General features: G+C 53.4%; 1 protein-coding gene across 1 annotated transcript; it reads right to left on the reverse strand.

Annotated features, from left to right (window-relative positions):
- Positions 1-372: 372 nt before the first annotated feature.
- On the reverse strand, positions 373-1,612 carry LOC117190453. The gene is made up of 2 exons (XM_033395526.1): positions 1,523-1,612; positions 373-1,414 (listed from the first exon to the last, which is right to left on the reverse strand). Exon 2 carries the CDS (start codon positions 1,396-1,398, stop codon positions 808-810), a length of 591 nt encoding a protein of 196 aa, XP_033251417.1. The 5' UTR covers positions 1,399-1,414; positions 1,523-1,612; the 3' UTR covers positions 373-807.
- Between the last annotated feature and the right edge of the window lie 20,077 nt (positions 1,613-21,689).

A 21,689-nucleotide genomic window follows, 5' to 3' on the forward strand; every position in this document is an offset into this window, starting at 1 on the left:
TTGTCCGCTGATGTTGTTGCTGGTTTGATTGTTGGTGATGATGGGGATGGTTTTGAATTTGGGGGATATGGGATTTGCTTGCCTGTTGGTTGGTACTTTCCCGGAGTCGTCGTTTGGCCGATGCATGATTGCCATCCAAATTGTCGTCGTCATCGTCGTCATCAAACTCAACAACCATGACATCACTGTCATCATCATCGTCATCATCATCCACCTCGGCGCGGACGCGCTTCAGTGGCGAACGGGCCGCTGCTGCAGCAGTGGCGGATGGGATATCATCGGTATTGGCTGTGTTTGTTGCCGTTGGCCTATGTTGTTGTTGTTGATGTGTTTGCTGCTGCTGCTGATGTTCCTCTGGCGGCGGTGGTGGGGGGGGTCCGCCTGTTAACTTTGCTGTTAACAGGCATCGTCGTCTGGCTGCCGACGTAATTGTAGTTGTCGTTTTTGTGTTTGATGTCGCTGTTTGTGTGCTGATGTATGTCATCATTGTATTTGTGGTTGTGGTATTGGCTGTGTGCATTGCATTTGGAACCGCTGCTGTGGCCGATCGAGCGGGGTTTGTGCCATGGCTGTGTTTCGAGTTCGAACTCGCTCCCGAACGGGCACTCGAACACGAATCTTTTGTTGGCTGCTGTTCGTGCAGAGGCTGCTCGAGTGCCCTCTCGTACTGTCGCTGGTACGAGGTCGTTACCCGCTCTCTCTTTGCGCCTTCTCTCGCTCCTTGCTGTTTCCGGCTCTCTCCACACGATGCATCGGCATACGGTGCATCGATACGTGTCTGTGTGTGTTGGAGTGTGGGAAGCGGAATTATTGGCGCGCTTGGTACCGCTTGGCTTGGCTTGGCTTGACATTGCGGTGCTTTGGCTGACGCCGCTGCCGCTGCCGACGCCGCCAATGCCTCAAGCCGGCGACTACCGCTGCTGCTGCTGATGGTCTGCTGCTGCTGCTGATGGTCTGCTGCTGCTGCTGCTGGCGTTCCTGGGTATGGACCGTCTCCACCCAGTCGCCGATCTGGAACTGCTCCTGGCTGGTGAGATTGGGAATGGCCGCCCAGCTGTTGGGGCAGGGCAGGTCGGGGTCGGGGATGGGGCTTGTGGCCGGAGTGGCCGTGATGGTGGTGTCGGCATTTGTGGTCCTCACATACCCGGTAATGGTGGCTGGAGCCGGTCCAGGAATTGGAGGAAGTGCCTCCAACCAGGTGGCGGAGTCGGTGGATTGGCGTCTCAGTATCGCTGCGTTTGCCACGGTGCCGGTCGCTGCGCTGTCGGCGCTGGCTTCGCCGTCGGCGGCGCTGTCGGAGCTGGCAGTGGAAATGGCTGATTTGGGGCGATCCCTGGCTGTGACGCCGTGTGGTCCTCGTCGTCGTCGTCCTCTTCTGGCAGTGGATCCGCGTGGCATAGCTGCGCTGGATTGGCTTTGGTTGGATTTGGTAATAAATTTTTCGACCGACGCGAGTGGAGTTTTTGTCAAGCCAAATTATTCACACAGTTTTTTTATTATTTTTTTTTTTTTCAATATATACCCGCTTTGGGTTGAGGGCTCTCAGTGCTCCAACAGGGGAGGGCCTGAGAGGCTGGGGTGTGAGCCGCCAGCAACCAAGCGCGTTGCTTTATAAATATTTTTTTTTTTTTTTTTTTTTGGGCAGTATATGTCTTAATTTAATTTATGTACATTTTTGTGTTTGTTTTACAAATCAACTTTAAACGACACTTCAAACACACTAGTACATTTGATGGCACAATAAACTTTACAAACATATAATACTGCAGCAACGAAACACTTGTAACCTCGAAATAGGCCCGCAGCCAGCAGGGGGGGGGGGGGAAAGGGGAAATTGAAAAAGAGAGACACAAAATATTCGGCACTTTGACGGAGGGACTAAACTAAACCTCGAACACGTCTCGACTCCACAACGTTCTCGACACGACTTTCCATTTGGACAGAGACCCAGACTCGAGACCACTCCACGATCGGGGCAAAAGGCTCCAAAAGTACGAATTGTCAAGAGGGGGAGGGGGGACTCGTCAAGTGTGTGTAATAGTGTGTCATGTTTTTTTTTTTTTTTTTTTTTTTTTTTTTTTTTTTGTCTGTATTAACTCTTAATTTTATTAAATTTTATAAGCCTGGGACTTAACTAAAGCTAGACAGGGAGCTGTATTGAGTTGGAGAGACCGGCAGGAAGTTCCGGGTCTCTGCGGGACGGCCGCAAAGCATTGCTTCGCAGGGACCATGGTTCCTCCTAGCCACTCTCGTTCCTTCGGCGCTCGCACCTACGCAGCTCCTTCATGGCGCCGGCTGAAAAGTTGCTCCAGGCCGACCATACCATGGGGTCTTCCACAATCTTCTCGATCAGGTTGTTCGGCGTGAGCTGCCCGCCGGCGGCTCGCCACAACTCCTCCCTAATAAGTGAGAAGCGCCCACATTGAAAAATGATGTGCTCAGCGTCTTCAGTGGCGTCGCCGCACCACGAGCAGTTCGGCGAGTTCTCGTGGCCGAACCTCCAAAGGTAATGGCTGAAGCAGCCGTGTCCGCTCAGAAGCTGTGTGGAATGGAAATTGACCACACCGTGTCGCCTGCCGATCCAATATCGGACATCCGGAATCAGGCGGTGTGTCCACCGTCCTTTATCAGAGTCGTCCCAGCGGCTTTGCCATGCTCTGAGGCTTCCTTCACGGGCCTGCTTGCGCGCGTCTCTCCTTGCCGCGCCGGCCCGGATGGCCTCGGCCACGGCCCTCTCCTCAAGCACCAGAAGGTCAATTGGAAGGACACCCGCCAGGACTAGGGCAGCGTCGTCGGATATGGTCCGAAAGCCGCAGCAGATCCGGAGCGCGCAGAGGCGATGAGTGGCTTTTACGCCCCTAGCGTAGCTGGCAACTTTAATTCCATCCGCCCATACGTCTGCTGCATAGGTCATGGCTGAGCGGACTACACTGGTCAGCAGAATCCTCCTCTCCTGCTTCGGGCCACGGGTGTTCAGCAGTATTCGGAACAGCGCCCGACTCGTGTTTGCCGCTTTCTCCTGGACGTAGCTTAGGTGTTCACGGAAACTGAGCCTGGTGTCGATCATCACGCCCAGATACCGAATGGCTCGTTTCGACGATAGTCTCTGGTCGCCAACCCTGATGTGAGCGGTCTCCACAGTCGAACGGGTGCTCACCAATACTGCCTCGGTTTTATGAGCGGCTATCTCTAGTCCCGCAGAGCGGAGCCAGTCTGCAATCAGCTGGATTGCGGTGTCACAATTTGCTTCGACGACGTCCAGGTGCTTGGCCACCACCGTCAGGGCGACATCATCTGCGTAGCAGGTTAGCTGACATCCGCCTGGAAGAGCTAATCTCATGACTCCATCGTAGGCAATGTTCCATAATAGGGGACCCATCACTGATCCTTGGGGAACTCCTGCCGTTATGCCGTGAGTCTGCGCTCCGGCCTCCGTATTATACTCCAGCAGTCTTCCCGCGAAGTAGCTCCTTACGATTGCCTGAAGGTATTGGGGTACACCGCGCCGGTTAAGTGAGTCCAGGATGCACTCCCACTTCACCGTATTGAAGGCGTTCCTGATGTCTAGGGTGACAATCAGGCAGTATTCCTTCTTGCCGCCCTTCCATCGAGTTCCCTCCACTGCCTTGGAGGCTATGTCAACTACCCTGCCTATGGCGTCCACCGTTGACCTCCCACTCCTGAAGCCGTATTGGTTTGGTGAAAGTCCCCCAGCATCCTCGACGGCGTTGTCTAGTCTTATCTGTTCCAGAGTCTTCCCCAGCGAGTCGATTAAGCAAATCGGTCGAAACGAGGAGGGATCGTCCGGCGGCTTTCCTGGCTTTGGCAAGAGCACCAGGTGTTGCAACTTCCACTGCGGCGGAAATAGTCCTTCCCGCAGGCACTGCGTGAATGCCTTAGCAAACTCGTGCGGGTTGTATGCCATCGCCAGTTTTACCGCACGGTTGGGGATTCCATCAGGGCCTGGAGCCTTCTTGGCCTTTAAGCTTTGGGCCAGGGCGACGATTTCGTCCTCCGTGACCGGTTCGACCGAGTATGCAGGCTGGTGTGCGACGGCACTGCTGGCAAGACCGTGAGCCCCGGATGGGAACAATGCCTCAACAATCGTCCGCAACTGGTCTGGGTCAGACGGCGACCCCGCGTTGCTGCCATGAATTCGCTTCATTACCGTCTTGTAGGCACGTCCCCACGGATCCTTCTCGGCTGAGTCGCAAAGCTGCAGGAAGCACTCCCTCTTGCTCTCCTTGATGGCGTTCTTTAGGGCTTTTCTAGCTCCGCAGTACTCCGCCTGTAGCCTTGGCCAGCTAGTGCCACTCCTTCTGCGAGCCCGTTGATATCGCCTTCTAGCTGACAGGCAAGTGCGTCTGGCCTCCTGGATCTCGTCATTCCACCAATAGGTCGGCGATTGCTTACCCTTGAATGGCCTCTTGCGACTCATACTGGCATCGCATGCGAGCAGTAGGGACTCCAGAAGCTGGTTGACCATCTGTTGAGCTGAGCCTCCGACCTCCATATTCCTCAGCGCCTCCAAGAACCTTGGAATCCGCATTGATTCGGGATTGTAGGCTGCTCTCCGGTTTGTCTGCGTTGCCCTGGTCAGTCTGCAACCACCTTCTCCGCCTATCGAGAACACCACTGCCTCGTGGTCGCTGGCCGTATAGTGGTTCCCCAGGCGCCAGGTGGACAGAGGGGAAAGGCTGCTAGAGGCGAATGTAAGGTCGATGACTGACCCAGAGCCACCCCTGTTGAAGGTATTCGCGGTCCCCTGATTCAACAATGCTACGTCCAACGCAGCGAAGGCCTCAAGCAGTACGTGTCCCTTGTATATGGCGTCCGAGCTGCTGCTTCTGGAGATGTCACTGCCCCACTCCTGGGCCCAAGCATTGAAGTCGCCAGCAATCACATTTGGTTTGTGGTGCCTGGCGTCGTCGGCCAATTCGTCCATCGCCGCAGCGAAGCTATGACGGCTCAAGCTTGGGGGGAGATAGCAGCTGTAAATCCATAAGTTCCCCAGTTTTGCCCTGACGAAATGTCGGAACTCAGCGCACACTGAGGGCCGCAGAGGAGGCTTACCGCAAGCCCATATTGCTGCTTTTCCTGAGGAGCTTTGGACCCAGAATCCATCCTCGGGGGAAATGTATGGTTCGCTAATTATTGCAACGTCCGATCTCATTTCACGCACCGACTGAGAGAGCAGATCTGTGGCAGCCTCGCAATGGTTTAGGTTTATTTGGTAAAACCTAACCATGTCCAGCGTTTTGACTTGCCTTCTCTTTGGGTGCCATGGGGCACCTGTGGCTACCAGCTACGTGTGAGTGGGGCTTGCCCTTTCCGACACAGAGGAAGCATTTTGCCTCATTGTGGCAGTCGCTTATCTTGTGCTCCTCAGACCCACAGCGGAAGCACCACCCGCTTCTGTCTACAGAGCTTTTGCAATTAAGTGCAACGTGGCCGATCTCAAGGCACCTGAAGCACTTTAACGGCAGATTTCGCTCCCGTATGCGGCAGACGGACCATGCCACTTTAACCTTACCAACGGATAGCGCCTTCGTCGCAAGGGTCGCCGGCAGGCAAATAATAGCCCGCTGGGTACCACCAAAGCCTGGGCGCAAACTCTTAATGGCGTCCACATCGAGTGTAATCCCCATTTGCTCGCTGAAGGCCTTCCTCACGTCCTCCGAGGTAGCCATCTCATCCAAGTCGAGCATCTCTAGCCTCGTCTGCTGGGTGAGTGCTCGCGCCTCCGCCTTGCCTCCTAGGACAGTGCCTATGTCCTCGCGAAACAGCTGCGCGGTCTCCTTCGAGGCGTCTTTGAGCTCCAATAGAAGAGCACCTTTGGCTGTTCGCTTCACTCTGCTCAAACTCTCGCCGACCTTCTCGCTCTGGTTGCGGGTGACGAGGTTAAGGATCTCCGCGTAAGTCATTTCCCCTTTTGGCTCGATGATAATAACATCCGGACGGGGCCTTGGCTTCCGGGCGTGCGCTCTGCTCTTCACCTTCTCCCATTCACCTTCGGTAGGTGCAGCTGATTCGGTCTTCCTTGCCGGTTGTTCGCGGGACTGCAACGTGGGATGGCCACTCATATTGTTTCTCCTCTTCGGCGAGCTCCTCGTCGGCTTGTTCAGCTTCCTTTTCGGCGCATCGTGTTGAGGGGAGCACTGCGTCTCCTGATCACGCCGCTCCACCCTCTCCTTCCTCTGCAACTTTGCGTCGAAGCTGTGAAGCGCGGACTTTTGCATCCTCACCACGATCTGCGCCAAATCTTTCATCTCCTTGTTGAGATAACGGGCGTCGCTCAGCATCTTCGACAATTCCGTCGACTTTTCTACCAGCGAAGCCAGGATCGACCGTACAGCTTTTGTCTGTGGAAGCACTGCTGAAGTCAAACGGATTGACAGGGACTTCTGCTGGTGCAGACACAGTCAGTGCTGGCAGCACTCTAAGGGGCGCCTTAAGTGGAGTTCCGGTACCAAGGCTTAGCTGGGCCGGCTTCTCAACTGCCTGCTCCCTGGGCCAAATGCCTCGGGGCGTCTGCCACTGTGGTGGGGAACGCTGCAGGCTAGTTCTCCTCTCAAAGACCCCGCTTTTCCTCCTCCTCCATTCTTCCTATTTGTAACTGCCAAATACTCGATTTTGAAATTAGAAATTTAAAATTTAAAATTTGGGGCCCGCGCGATTTTCCGGTTGGCGCTCAACTTTCAAACTGGATGGCCCTATCTGGCAACCCTATGACTGTCCTACGCTGATGCTGATTTGAAAGTCGATTTGAAACCGATAATCAATTGTCAGCACCGTTGCCGCCGAAGATTTTTATCACAGATTGTAATAATTTTGTAGTGGGGTGTCGGAGAACCGCACTAATTACGAAAATAACAATGTGGGGGGGGGGTGTGGGGAAAGGGGTTAAAGAAATGAGATCGAAAATTCAGAAAGTGCAGTGTTGCAACACGTAGTCAATTTAGGAATAGATAAAGAGAAAAAGGTAAACAATGCAGGTGCTTTGCGTGGAAAATAAGAGGAAATACACTAAGATAAAAAGAGACAAGCACTTGCAGAAATAACAATACAGATAAGTAGTAGACTGGAGTGAAGACGACGGAAAAACAGGTAATAAAAGAGATACTACACTGGAACATAGACGAGACAAAACAGGTACAATTGATTTACGTTTACAATATTACAATAAACATAACAATTTAAAATAATGGCTGCCCTCGGACGATGAAGGCGAGTCGGTCGGAGTCGCTCCCGCAGTCGCTCCCGTAGCTGCTCCCGAAGTCGTTTCCGCTGGAGGAAATGCCGGTACAAATCAGCCGGCACCATTTGTGCTGCGCACCAGCAGGAGGCTCAAGAGTCTGCCTCCGTTTTAGATTGTTGCACCTTCCACCCTCCAAATGAAAGAAAAAGAATAAAGAAAAGAAAAGCAAAGAAAAGAAAAACCCTCTACAGAATGTCTCTTTTGCTCTCATTGTAAATTGAAGCGCCTCTTTCGGCGGAACCTACCCCAAGAGCGGAAAGCGGAGATCAATTAGAATTGTGAACCCCAAAGCGAGCGATTGATACGATACACTCACGAGTACTCATGCCAAAGCCCGAGTACTCTGTCCAGCATCCACATCGGGGAATCAACATAAATGGGTGGCTCCGCGGACGGTGTTCCAGCAGTCGCGCTTGGGCGGTCCGAGTGAGCAGTAACGGATCTTCTGCAGAAATCAGTGCATAGATACAGTATCTGAAGGATCCGGTGGTACGATCGCCCTGCCCCAGAGCGGCGCCACGGCAACGGCAACGGCCACGAGTGCTACCTCAACCCTCGCCAAACACAGTCCCGAGGTCAAGACAGGAGAGGTCTATGTCTGAGCGGAGGAACAGGACACCTATTCCGACCCATCCACTGGATTATAGCTTTCGTCGTAGGCTTAAGCGTAGGCTTAAGCCCCCTTCCAGAACCACTGATACGATATTATCATCTAGGAAAGAGAACAAAACAAGAGTAATCCTCTCTTCGGATTGTACATATATATGCACACATCAATATACATACATATATAGCCCACAGACGATATCGTATCGTAATGGATCGTATCGTACGGCACACGCGAGTCTTTTTCGATAGTTGGGCGAATAAATTACGAATAAAATCTTTACCAAGAGAATCTCCATTATATTACCCGTGCAAACATTGAACCGTGTAAATACTTTGGAACCCTCCCCCTCTCCACAAAAAACATAATATGTGATATGCGATTATTGTATTGTGAGGACCCATACTGGGACCCTCACATAGTAACAAGAATAATAATAATAATATTAATAATTGGATTACTCACAACCATATGCTATAGTAGTAAATAAGCTAGTTATGTTTTGCATAGCCGAAATCCCGCCAAACGGCCAGCTCACACGGAACAACCGCAAAGAAGACGGCGAGGAGAGGGAGCCATGCTCAGCCGGCAGCAGAGCGGAGCTCTTTCGGAAAAGTCCCGTTGGCCCGAAAACGAGCGCGAGGCGTGGCGAGAACGTCGAGCGACCGTAGCGAGAGAGGTAGTCGATTCTGGGAAGTGAGCGAAGACGGAACGTCGCGGACATCGAAGTGAAGAGAAAAAAAAGTGTTGAACGGCCGCGCGCCAGAGAGGAGAGAAGAGTATGGAGGAGCTGCGGGAACACAGGCGCCGGATCCGCGGGTGAGCTGGCCGCTGGCCAAGGTAGTAGTAGGAGTAGGAGGGAGTGCGAGGGGAACCAATTCAATAAAACTTCGATCATAGAATTAAGAACGCGTTGGCTTCCATTTATTTTCTCTGGTCGGACCACCGACTGCGGTCATCTCTCCCCCCCCTCCCCCCCCGTTTTCCTGACTGTTCTCGGTCACTACGCTCCCGCTCTGACTCTGGCAACAGGGTTTTACCCTGCTGGAGTGAGAAGTGGTACGCGTTTCGACAGAGGCGCCCCCCCTCATCCTTTTCCTTCACCTCCCCGGACCCGCGGCCCACTTCGACCTTGGCAACAGGGGTTTTACCCTGCTGAAGTCGGGGAGTGCAGCGTCTCGGGTGAGTTTCGCGCCGCCCGGCCCAACGCCGCTTTCCCCCCCCCCCCCCCCCCTCCCTAATTTCTCCCGAAGGCCCCGTCGTTGACGGCGGCTCGGCGATCCCTGCTCCAACGACCCGCCTCCCCCCCCCAGTCTCAACGTCTCAGCAACTTACAAATAAACTGTAGGTGACCCTGGGCAGACTGAGACTGACCCCAGCCTAGGATCACTACTTTACAGATGGCGCCCGAGCAGGGACTGTTGAGACAATTCAAACGATAGTTTTCTGGGGGGATTTCACCCTTCGTGGCCTAAAGATCCACAAGTAGATCGCGTAGGTAGCGCCGCATCAAACCGAGGAGAAATTTATAGGGTATCAATAAGAAAATACGATACGAAGGTACAGGCCAGCAGCGAGCAAAGCGTGGCTGAAAAGCTGTACAATCCCCGTTAGCCGTCGGCAAATGAAGAGGAGAGAACGGGAAAGAGGAAATGAGAGAGGAAAACGACAGAATGAAAGTACAGCCCGCAGCCAAGCAAAGCATAGTGATGCCCTTCCCATGTCCAGCAGAAAGAGAAAAAAAAAAATCCAAGCGAAACACCAGCGACGAAGCAGCACGCAAAGCAGAACGAAAATTCTGTGGTCCCCGTTATCCTCAGGCAAAACCATGCGGGATCATAGCGCCCGGTACAGTGGGGAAAGAGCCAAGGGCAGCCAGACCTCTGTTACATCTCAGTGGGGAGAGAGGGGGTGAAGACCGGAGAACAGTTCTGGGCGTCGGCGGCGGGCATGAGCCGAACGACCCACGAGTATAATACATGAAATTATCCCTTTCTCATACTACCCGCACCCCCCGATCTTCGACTATTTACCTAACCATTCGCCCGCGGCTCTCTCGCGTGGTGTTCTCGGCCGACTCCGAGACGTCGACGTCGGCAGAGGCTCGGCCGTTCAGCCAGACCCAATATAAGCCGGGTTGTATACAACGCAAGAGACAGTCATCCTCAGCATTCGGTCAAACATACAACGTGTGAAACAGAGTGATCCCCTGCCTTCGATCAGTACACAACGCGCAAAATACAGTGGTCCTTACCCCGCAGCATACAGTGGTCCCTATCCCGCAGCATACAACGTGCGAAAGACAGCGATCCCCGCGTCTTCTGTCCACCTCGCGCTCCCCCCGAAACTGAACACGAACCAACGGATTCTAACCGGAACAATCCTGCAGAAACCAACGACTGAAGTACCCCTGAACAAGCGCGTGTTAATTGCCAGCCCCCGTGTCCAGGCCCACGACCAAGACGGCCCACCGGTAATTCACTACCGAATAGCCTCGCACGCGTCCTCGCCGTTTAAGGATTCAGAGCCCCGTCTTTCGCCGCGTCCTTAGCTACGTTTTTCGACTCCTCGGGCGACGCTCCAGACATTTGATCGTAGACCACGTGCAGCAACAGTGACCCGGACCAACTCAACATGGGAGTCAAGTGGATTTCGGTCAGGCGCAAGAACGAGTTGGAGATGATTACCGCGGAGCTTGGGTTAGACAGCGCTGGAACTGTCGAAGAGTTGAGACGTCGACTCGCGACCTTCGCAAACTCGGCCGATTTACCAAGTACGGCGCGTTCTCGGTTGGAGGAATTGGAGGCCCAGTACGGAGTCGCCGTGACTCCAGAGGTTAAACCACTTTCTCCCCGCCCTTCTACACTCGCGCCTCTTAACCTACAACCCCATCCCCCGGCTGCGTATGATGTCGTACCCGCCAGTAGCCGTAGTATCGTGGCGTCGGGATCCGCTGTGCCGGCAGAGAGCCTACTCCATGGCATCGACGTCGGTGCCGCGCAGAGAAACCTGCACGGTAGCAAGGACCCACCAACGAAGGGGTCCACCTGGAACGAAGAGCATTTTAACGCTGCGATCACCGAGAAAATGGTCCGCTGGGGAATCGTGTTTGATGGGTCCGGCGATCCGTTAAGTTTCCTGGAGCACGTGCAAGAGAGGGCAGCCACTTATAAGATAGATCTACGCCACTTATCACAAGGAATCCTCGTGTTGTTGACCGGTCGGGCCGAGAGTTGGTTTCGAACGAGCCGCCTTAGTGGAGAACCATGGGAGACCTTTCGCAAAGAGTTTTCAGAGTTTTTTTTGCCTCCCCGGTACTTTCAACGGCTAGAAGACGAGATCCGAACCCATTTTCAACGACCAAAAGAAGCGTTTAAAACGTACCTCGTGGACATTCGACTAATGATGTAGCGCGCGGGATACACCGAGGCTCAGGAATTGGAAAGGATATACGATAACATGCTCCCGGAATACCAGTTGTTTACGAGACGAAAAGATTTTGATTCTCTCTCCGAATTAACGCAACTGGTTGTGAACTTCGAGGTGACGCGTAACAAGGGACCGTCGGAGCTCACGGGCTACGCGAACCAAGCACGAGACACCCATCCGCGGGAAACTTTAGGGCCAACGGCTGGTCAACGAGGACCAAGGAATCACGCGGCCGCGAGGACACAGGATCTCCGGCACGATAGAACCCAGGTGAGGGATTGGTCGACGGACTCGCAGCAGCCGGATGTCAGGAATGGAACCATCCTCCAAGACGCCGACCCCATAATCGACGTGCAGCATGCTTGTAGGAACTGCGGCGGGTCCGGAGACTTTTCCAGGGAGTGTAAACAGCCCCAAGTCTTGTACTGCTGGGACTGCGGCCGTCGCGGGCTACGCACCATCGAATGCTGTCGCAGGAATTCGTCGGGAAACGGACAGGCGCTTCACTCGGCAGGGGACCGGGCGAAGACCGCCAATCCCACCCCGAGGCAGTAAAGGGAACCCTGCGGCTGGAGAGAGGACGAATTCGCGCGCAAGTAACCATGGAAGGAGAGGACCTATTCGCTACTCTGGACACAGGCGCCACACGGAGCTTCGTTAGCGAACGCAAAGCCCTGGAGCTGGACAACGGACAGAGTATAGCGATGGTGCGAACGACGATCAGATTGGCGGATGGGTCCCTCCGGGAATTGACTCAGGCGCTGATGGCAGACATACGACTAGGAGATCAACAAGTAAAGATGCCGGTGCTAGTAATGAAAGACGTGCTGGATGACGTCCTCCTCGGGATGGATTTCCTATGCGGAATAGACGCGACCCTGCAGTGTGGAGGAGTCCCCTTGCGCCTGCAATTTAAACACAGCCATGATACCAGGACTCAAGACATAGGATCCCCAGCCCGCCTGGATCAACCTACGAATCTCAGCCGAGACCGGGTCGCCCAGCATCAAGAACCAACGAGGAACGACGTGCCGAACGAGGAGCGCGTGGCCGATCCCCTGGGATCCATGATGGTGAGGTGGGGAAAATTTGCGAGGGACGACGTACCAAACGAGACGTGCGTGGCCGTTTCTTCAAGGAATTCTAGGAATTCGGGCGAGGTCTCGACCCCGGCAGGATACCAACCCGGATGGACATCGGCGCTCCCCGGCCTCGACCACAGAGCCATGCTGAAAAACCCCTTCCGGGTACACGAGGTACAGCAGCGATCCAAGAAACGAGTGCGATTCGAGCCCGGCATCGGCGACAACGGGCCCCGCCGTAGGCGCACCAGGGAACGGACACAGGGAGCAACAGTGGCCACCGTGAGTATATCCCAATTGCCCGACGTTTTGGCCCCTGGATTCGAGCCCGAAGACGACGAACCCCTGGAACCCCGGGTCACCGAATGGTTGCAACAGGAACTGAAACAATTCGACGGCCTCAGCGGAGTGTCCCCCATTGCAGAACACACCATCGTGATGCGCGACAACAAGCCTATAAAACAACGTTATTATCCAAAAAACCCCGCTATGCAAGCCGTCATTAATAAACAGGTCGACGAACTGCTTAAGGAAGGGCAGATTGAACCTTCGAAGAGTCCACATAGCGCCCCAATTGTCCTCGTGGGCAAGAAAACAGGTGACATCAGGATGTGCATAGACTTCCGACAGTTGAACGCGCGATCAATCCCCGACGCGTATCCCCTCCCCAGGATTCACCACATATTGGAACAGCTGAGAGATGCCAGGTACATATCGACCCTGGACCTGAAGAGCGGCTACTGGCAAATTCCGCTTGCCCCAACCAGCCGCGAGTGCACGGCGTTCACCGTTCCGGGCCGCGGGTTGTTTCACTGGAAAGTGATGCCTTTTGGCCTTCACTCCGCCGGCGCGACCTTCCAGCGAGCACTGGATAGCGTGATTGGCCCCGACATGGAACCACACGCATTCGCCTATCTTGATGACATTATCGTCATCGGGCACACCGTGGAGGACCACATGCGGCATCTTGGGACAGTTCTACAGCGGCTGCGCAAGGCTAATCTTCGACTCAACAAGGACAAATGCAGCTTCTTCAAACGCAGACTGAAGTATTTAGGACACGTCATCAGCGGGAGCGGCATACACACGGATCCTGACAAGATCGCCGCAGTGCGCAACCTGAAACCTCCGGCAGGTGTCAAGGAACTTCGCCGATGCATCGGTATGGCCTCCTGGTACCGGCGGTTTGTACCCAACTTTTCCGAAATAGTAGAACCCATGACGGCGTTGTTAAGGAAAGATCGGCAATGGAAATGGTCGGAAGAACAGGAGAAAGCCTTCGAGGAGTTGAAGATCAGGTTAACCGAAGCGCCGGTCCTCGCCTGCCCTGATTTTTCTGAAAAATTCTCATTGCAAACCGACGCTAGCGAACAAGGATTAGGAGCCGTCCTTACACAAAAGATAAGGGACGAGGAACGAGTAATAGCCTACGCGAGTCGACGCTTGTCCAAAGCCGAGGAGAACTCCTCCGTTACTGAGAAGGAATGCTTGGCAATAGTGTGGTCAATCCGCAAGCTGCGCTGTTACTTGGAAGGATACCGATTTGACGTGATCACGGACCATCTCGCCCTCAAATGGATCAACTCGATCGACAACCCCACTGGACGGACAGCACGTTGGGCTTTGGAGCTGCAGCAATATCAATTCGATATTCGCTATCGCCGAGGGAAGCAGAACGTGGTAGCAGATGCACTTTCCCGCCAACCATTGGAGTTACTACATCAAGCTCTGGAGGAGGAGTCACAGTGCAAGTGGATCAGGAAAATGTTGGCGAGAATCAGGCAGCAGCCGGGCAAATATGAAGACTACCGAAGCGAGAGTGGACAACTGTATCGGCGCCTGCACACCGTGCCCGAAGAAGAAGACTCCACCCCATGGAAACTCTGCGTCGCTGCAGAACATAGACGACGCGTACTAAAAGAATGCCATGACCACCCGACGGCCGGACATCTAGGAATCCGAAAAACAAGCACACGAGTCGCCCAAAAGTACTACTGGCCAGGCCTGTTCCGAGAAGTCGCCAGATACGTTCGCCAATGCGTAGTGTGCCAAAAATACAAGGTGAGCCAGTTCAAACCGGCGGGGAAAATGTTCACCAGACAAGTTGATGAACCCTTCAGCGTGTTATGCGCCGACTTTGTTGGGCCGTTGCCCCGCTCCAAACATGGAAACACCGTCCTCCTGGTTTTCTTCGACGCATTTAGTAAGTGGGTCGAACTGGTGCCTCTACGCAAGGCAACTACGCCACACCTGGAAAGATCATTCCGAGAAAGAATCCTAAGCCGCTTTGGTACCCCTCGTACCTTCGTTTGCGACAATGGGGCACAGTTTACCAGCCGATCGTTCAAAGGATTCTGCAAAAGGCTAGGGATGGAACTTCAGCATACTGCCCCGTACACTCCCCAACAAAATCCAACAGAACGCGCGAACAGAACAATTAAAACGATGGTGGCGCAATACATCGACGGAAAACAGAACACTTGGGACGAGCTCTTGCCAGAAATCACGCTCGCGATCAACTCAAGCGTGTCCGATTCGACGCGATTCAGCCCCGCGTTTTTGATCCAAGGTCGCGAGCCAAGACTGCCAGGCGCCTTGTACGACGAGGTTACGCCAGGAACGGGAACTAGCATCGCCGACCCGGAGACCAGGGCACGACAGATGAGAGAGGTGTTCGAAATCGCAAAAACAAACTGCGACAAAGCATCAGAAGAGCAAAAACGACATTACAACCTCCGCCGTAGGGAATGGAAACCGGCTATTGGATCCCAAGTGATGTTACGTCGCCACACTCTGTCCAAAGCAGCCGAAGGCTTCGCCTCCAAGTTGGCCACGAAATTCGAGGGACCATACCGGGTGACCAAGTTTCTCTCTCCGAATCTCGTCCGATTACAGGTTCTAAACGGACGTAAGCAGCGATCAGCCAGTTTGAACGACCTGAAGGCGTTCTACCCGACCATCGACGAAGATGACGAAAAGACCGACCAGATCAGGACGGACAGTGAAGACGACCCTGACCGAACCAATATACAACAATCTTGATTACAACGCAGATCTACTCAAACCGCCACGACGATGCTGACACCCCGGATACACAGAGACGAAACCAATCAGGAACCCGGATATCTTGCGAGGAACGACGCACCGAACGAGGCGTGCGTGGCTGCTCCTCCTGGACACATCCGCTTCAGGAACCCGGATGTCCTGCGAGGAACGACGCACCGAACGAGGCGTGCGTGGCTGCTTCTCCTGGACCCATCCGCTTCAGGAACCCGGATATCCTGCGAGGAACGACGCACCGAACGAGGCGTGCGTGGCCGCTTCTCCTGGACACATCAGCTTCCGGGACCCGGACATCCTTCGAAGAACGACGCACCAAACGAAGCGGGCGTGGCTGTTCCTTCAAGGGCAAACCGCAACCGTGATTGTCCCGAAGGGACCAACCAAGGCCGACATTTTGGAGATTCCCATTATGTCTTTAACCGCTCCGCCGCACTCATAGAGTATCAAAGTATTTCTTGCCTGTAGTCAACAAGTCCATGCCTATTCACAGCTCATCGAATGCGAGAGACCCCCGCCGTCGGAGAACTACGACAAAAGCCAGGCCGGAGCCCCCAGTCGACTGGGAGATCATCGAGGAACTGATTCTTCGCCCCACTCCACGAGAATTCCAAGTCCACCCAGAGGTCCTCAGCTGGGAAAATTTATGCGGCGACGTCGTAAGCTGGCCCCGCATCGACCAGATCATCGAGGGGCACGATTCAGACCCCGATCACGTCAATATTACAGGAGACGTGGCCCAGACGTACAGGGACCCAAGCCCTGGCAACGCCGCCAGAGCCACGTTCACCCATGCTCAGGGCCCCAGCCAGGTCAACCCCGACCAGGTCGCCGAAGACCACGCGCAGGGCCCTGGACACGCCACCGTAGGAGAAGCAGCCGACTACACCGCTCCGGGTCCGAGCCCCGACGAGGGAGCAGAGGCCATCACTATCCCTGACGGGCTGCCAGGTGCCACCGCACGCGGATACCGCCAGCAATTCGAGCCGACGGAGTTCGAAAAAGAGGTGCTCCGCTGGGAAGAGCCACCGCTTCCGGCACTCTTCGGGGCCCTTGATACGCTCAACCTTCTCGAACGGATAGACGGGTTGGACATCGCCCCCGAAGATGCAGGACTACCGGCCGTCAGCAACTTTGACGCCATCCTGCGTCCCGAAGACATCGCCACCGAAGATGCAGGACTACCGGCCGTCAGCAACTTTGACGCCATCCTGCGTCCCGAAGACATCGCCACCGAAGACGCAGAGCTACCGGACGCCTGCGATCTGGACGCCATCCTACATCCCGAGGGCGGCCGTCCGGAGATACCAGAAACGTCGACCCCCAACCCAGCCGTTCGTTGGGTGACTGGGGAGGCGGATTGGAGAGTACGTACGCCCGACGGCCGGCTGCCAGACACCCTGAAAGCCCGGCTCCTGGCACAACTCGTCAACCCGCGGCGTAAAGATGTCCGATTCTTGGCAGAGGCGGACAACACCTTCTTCCAGGTCCACATCAGCAAGACGAGCAAAGTGACTATTCGCTCACGGGCCCCCCGAAGTAAGGAGAGGGTGTGAGGACCCATACTGGGACCCTCACATAGTAACAAGAATAATAATAATAATATTAATAATTGGATTACTCACAACCATATGCTATAGTAGTAAATAAGCTAGTTATGTTTTGCATAGCCGAAATCCCGCCAAACGGCCAGCTCACACGGAACAACCGCAAAGAAGACGGCGAGGAGAGGGAGCCATGCTCAGCCGGCAGCAGAGCGGAGCTCTTTCGGAAAAGTCCCGTTGGCCCGAAAACGAGCGCGAGGCGTGGCGAGAACGTCGAGCGACCGTAGCGAGAGAGGTAGTCGATTCTGGGAAGTGAGCGAAGACGGAACGTCGCAGACATCGAAGTGAAGAGAAAAAAAAGTGTTGAACGGCCGCGCGCCAGAGAGGAGAGAAGAGTATGGAGGAGCTGCGGGAACACAGGCGCCGGATCCGCGGGTGAGCTGGCCGCTGGCCAAGGTAGTAGTAGGAGTAGGAGGGAGTGCGAGGGGAACCAATTCAATAAAACTTCGATCATAGAATTAAGAACGCGTTGGCTTCCATTTATTTTCTCTGGTCGGACCACCGACTGCGGTCATCTCTCCACCCCCTCCCCACCCGTTTTCCTGACTGTTCTCGGTCACTACGCTCCCGCTCTGACTCTGGCAACAGGGTTTTACCCTGCTGGAGTGAGAAGTGGTACGCGTTTCGACAGAGGCGCCCCCCCTCATCCTTTTCCTTCACCTCCCCGGACCCGCGGCCCACTTCGACCTTGGCAACAGGGGTTTTACCCTGCTGAAGTCGGGGAGTGCAGCGTCTCGGGTGAGTTTCGCGCCGCCCGGCCCAACGCCGCTTTCCCCCCCCCCCCTCCCTAATTTCTCCCGAAGGCCCCGTCGTTGACGGCGGCTCGGCGATCCCTGCGCCAACGACCCGCCTCCCCCCCCAGTCTCAACGTCTCAGCAACTTACAAATAAACTGTAGGTGACCCTGGGCAGACTGAGACTGACCCCAGCCTAGGATCACTACTTTACAGTATGTGTTTTTTTTTTGTTTTGTTCAAGCTATGAAATTTGTGCATCTTTAGGATTAATGTGGAACCAATCCATGTAGAGGATGGTAGAAGAACACAGATCTAAGAAATTCTAGGCTCCTTTTTACAGATACAGATACAGATACAGTTACAGATGATCGACGAGGCAGATGAAGCGGTGTGACACGTCGGGCGACTAACGAGCCCCTTAACTTGTTTGCCGCCCAACTAAACTGTTAAAAATTCTTAATTAACGCCAATAAGGAATACATTAAAATGCCGACGCCAAGCCAAGCAGCCATTTTCCCAACTCGCCCCACACACATTCACATTCCCCTTCCCAACCACTACCGACAAGCTTTATTTCCTCTTTCTCGCCAATGTAAATTAAAATTCTGTGCGCCACTAAACATATATTCAAATCACAAACCACAAAGAGAATCATAAAACACAAAGATTTCTTAAACCACACACAACTACTGTCAACGCGGCTTCGCCTGTGTAAAGTGCGGTGGTTTCGTCCACCGCACCCAGCTAAATGCGAAAATTGCGGCGGTTTAACAACTTCTGTCAACGCGGCTTCGTCTGTGTAAAGTGCGGTGGTTTCGTCCACCGCACCCAGCTAAATGCCAAAGTTGCGGCGGTACGCACCCATCCAACTACAGGGCCTATGCTGATGCTGATATGAGGATCAGCCTTGCGCCGCCACTTATATGAAGCCCGCTCCGAGGACGGGAACGGACTGAAAGGACGCAATCCATTGTAAAAGAAAACACATGTTAATGTTAAGTCTAGTGTTACCTTAACTTTCTGTACTCAAAATACTTGCATAAAAAAATACCGAATACCTACCACTACTGTAACTAGTGTTACCTTCCCATTGTTCAGCCAAAAACACTGCAATTACATGTAAAATGTAAAATATGGCATGTATTATTTGAATTTAGTACATATACAAATAAGTAGATGGCGTATAGGAGCGGTGGCGCTGGAGTTCCTCGGCTGCTGTTTCCCCTCCTTGTAGCGTGGGTATTGAGACTCAATACATCACCGAAATGCTGGCCAGCCATGGACACACGGCCACTTTTGTACGCGGTATGACACGTCGGGCGACTAACGAGCCCCTTAACTTGTTTGCCGCCCAACTAAACTGTTAAAAATTCTTAATTAACGCCAATAAGGAATACATTAAAATGCCGACGCCAAGCCAAGCAGCCATTTTCCCAACTCGCCCCACACACATTCACATTCCCCTTCCCAACCACTACCGACAAGCTTTATTTCCTCTTTCTCGCCAAAGTAAATTAAAATTCTGTGCGCCACTAAACATATATTCAAATCACAAACCACAAAGAGAATCATAAAACACAAAGATTTCTTAAACCACACACAACTCCTGTCAACGCGGCTTCGCCTGTGTAAAGTGCGGTGGTTTCGTCCACCGCACCCAGCTAAATGCGAAAATTGCGGCGGTTTAACAACTTCTGCCAACGCGGCTTCGTCTGTGTAAAGTGCGGTGGTTTCGTCCACCGCACCCAGCTAAATGCCAAAGTTGCGGCGGTTTAACAACTTCTGTCAACGCGGCTTCGTCTGTGTAAAGTGCGGTGGTTTCGTCCACCGCACCCAGCTAAATGCCAAAGTTGCGGCGGTACGCACCCAGCCAACTACAGGGCCTATGCTGATGCTGATATGAGGATCAGCCTTGCGCCGCCACTTATATTAAGCCCGCTCCGAGGACGGGAACGGACTGAAAAGACGCAATCCATTGTAAAAGAAAACACATGTTAATGTTAAGTCTAGTGTTACCTTAACTTTTGTAAGGAAGCGATCCTGGGCTGGGGTACATATCTCAGTCTACTCCAGGGTCGAAATTACAGCAATATTTATAATTTGCCGGGACTCCGTATTTCGGACCGACGATGGGGGACGGGGCCGCAGTCCCGCGGACGGGGGCGATCGTAGCGTGGGACGGGGCAGTTGGTTTCACCGAGAACACTCCGGTTATCGCCAAATAGCGCCTTCAGGGCCCCACCGAACTCAGAATCAATACGGAGGTCTTTACTATGCGATAATACCGACAGGTGTCGCCGAGAGTACCTAGGCTATCGCCGGACGGTACTTACGGGACCCTGTCGGCCTAAGAATTACTACGACGCGGAAAGGGGACTTTGCTATGCGGAAATACCGACAAGTATCGCCGAGAGTACCTAGGCTATCGCCGGACGGTACTCACGGGACCCTGTCGGCCTAAGAATTACAACGACGCGGAAAGGGGAACTTTGCTATGCGGGAATACCGACAAGTATCGCCGAGAGTACCTAGGCTATCGCCGGACGGTACTTACGGGACCCTGTCGGCCTAAGAATTACTACGACGCGGAAAGGGGAACTTTGCTATGCGGAAATACAGTGGCCGGACGAGTGCCACTCGCTCTACATTAGGGCCACAATTGCCGACGCACACACACACTCACATCCATTTCACTTTGGCGGCCGGACCCGTGTCGCCGCAGTAATATGTGTGCCGTCTACTCCTGGCTCCCAGCTGGTGGCCGGACCAGTGCCACTGGTTCTCCAAGAGGGCAGCCACAGCCACAACGACGACGAGGTGCTAATTGCACCTACTTCTGACGACTTCGGACGACGCCAATTTCGACGACCAGGGGGGACGGGGTCGGCCGGTATGCAACGCAATGTCTTTACAAGCATTGTGTTTTGCTATGCCGGCCGATGCTCCGCTGTTTCTTGTCTTCCCTGTAATTATAGAAAAAGATATAGACATTATTTTAAATTGTTCTGTTTATTGTAATATTGTAAACGTAAATCAATTGTACCTGTTTTGTCTCATCTTTGTTCCAGTGTAGTATCTCTTTTATTACCTGTTTTTCCGTCGTCTTCACTCCAGTCTACTACTTATCTGTATTGTTATTTCTGCAAGTGCTTGTCTCTTTTTATTTAGTATATTTCCTCTTATTTTCCACGCAAAGCACCTGCATTGTTGACCTTTTCTCTTTATCTATTCCTCAATTGACTACGTGTTGCAACACTGCACTTTCTGAATTTTCGATCTCATTTCTTTAACCCCTTCTGAGGTTTAGTCCCTCCGTCAAAGTGCCGAATATTTTGTCCCTCTCTTTTTCTTTTTCCCTTTCCCCCCCCCCTGCTGGCTGCGGGCCTAGTCGAGGTTACAAGTGTTTCGTTGCTGCAGATTATATGTTTGTAAATTAATGTGCCATCAAATGTACTAGTGTGTGTTTGAGTGTCGTTTAAAGTTGAATTGTAAAAAAAACACAAAAATGTACATAAATTAAAGCAACGCGCTTGGTTGCTGGCGGCTGTCCAGCATCCACATCGGGGAATCAACATAAATGGGTGGCTCCGCGGACGGTGTTCCAGCAGTCGCGCTTGGGCGGTCCGAGTGAGCAGTAACGGATCTTCTGCAGAAATCAGTGCATAGATACAGTATCTGAAGTATCAAAGTGTTGAAAATCAATTAAAAGGTGATCATCCATCCCACGACAAGGAGAGGGGGCGGGGGGCGAGTGGCGCCACACAGATTTCTGTACGGGCCTCTGAAAGGGAATCGAATCGAATCGCTCCAAATTGGCGTTGGAATGTCCAATAATAAACGGTAGATTCTATTACTCGTTAACCCCGCGGGTCAATGAGAGAGAACTATGGCAAAAGATACAAAGTAGCTGCTG

Source organism: Drosophila miranda (assembly GCF_003369915.1).
Source record: "Drosophila miranda strain MSH22 chromosome Y unlocalized genomic scaffold, D.miranda_PacBio2.1 Contig_Y1_pilon, whole genome shotgun sequence".
NCBI lineage: Eukaryota > Metazoa > Arthropoda > Insecta > Diptera > Drosophilidae > Drosophila > Drosophila miranda.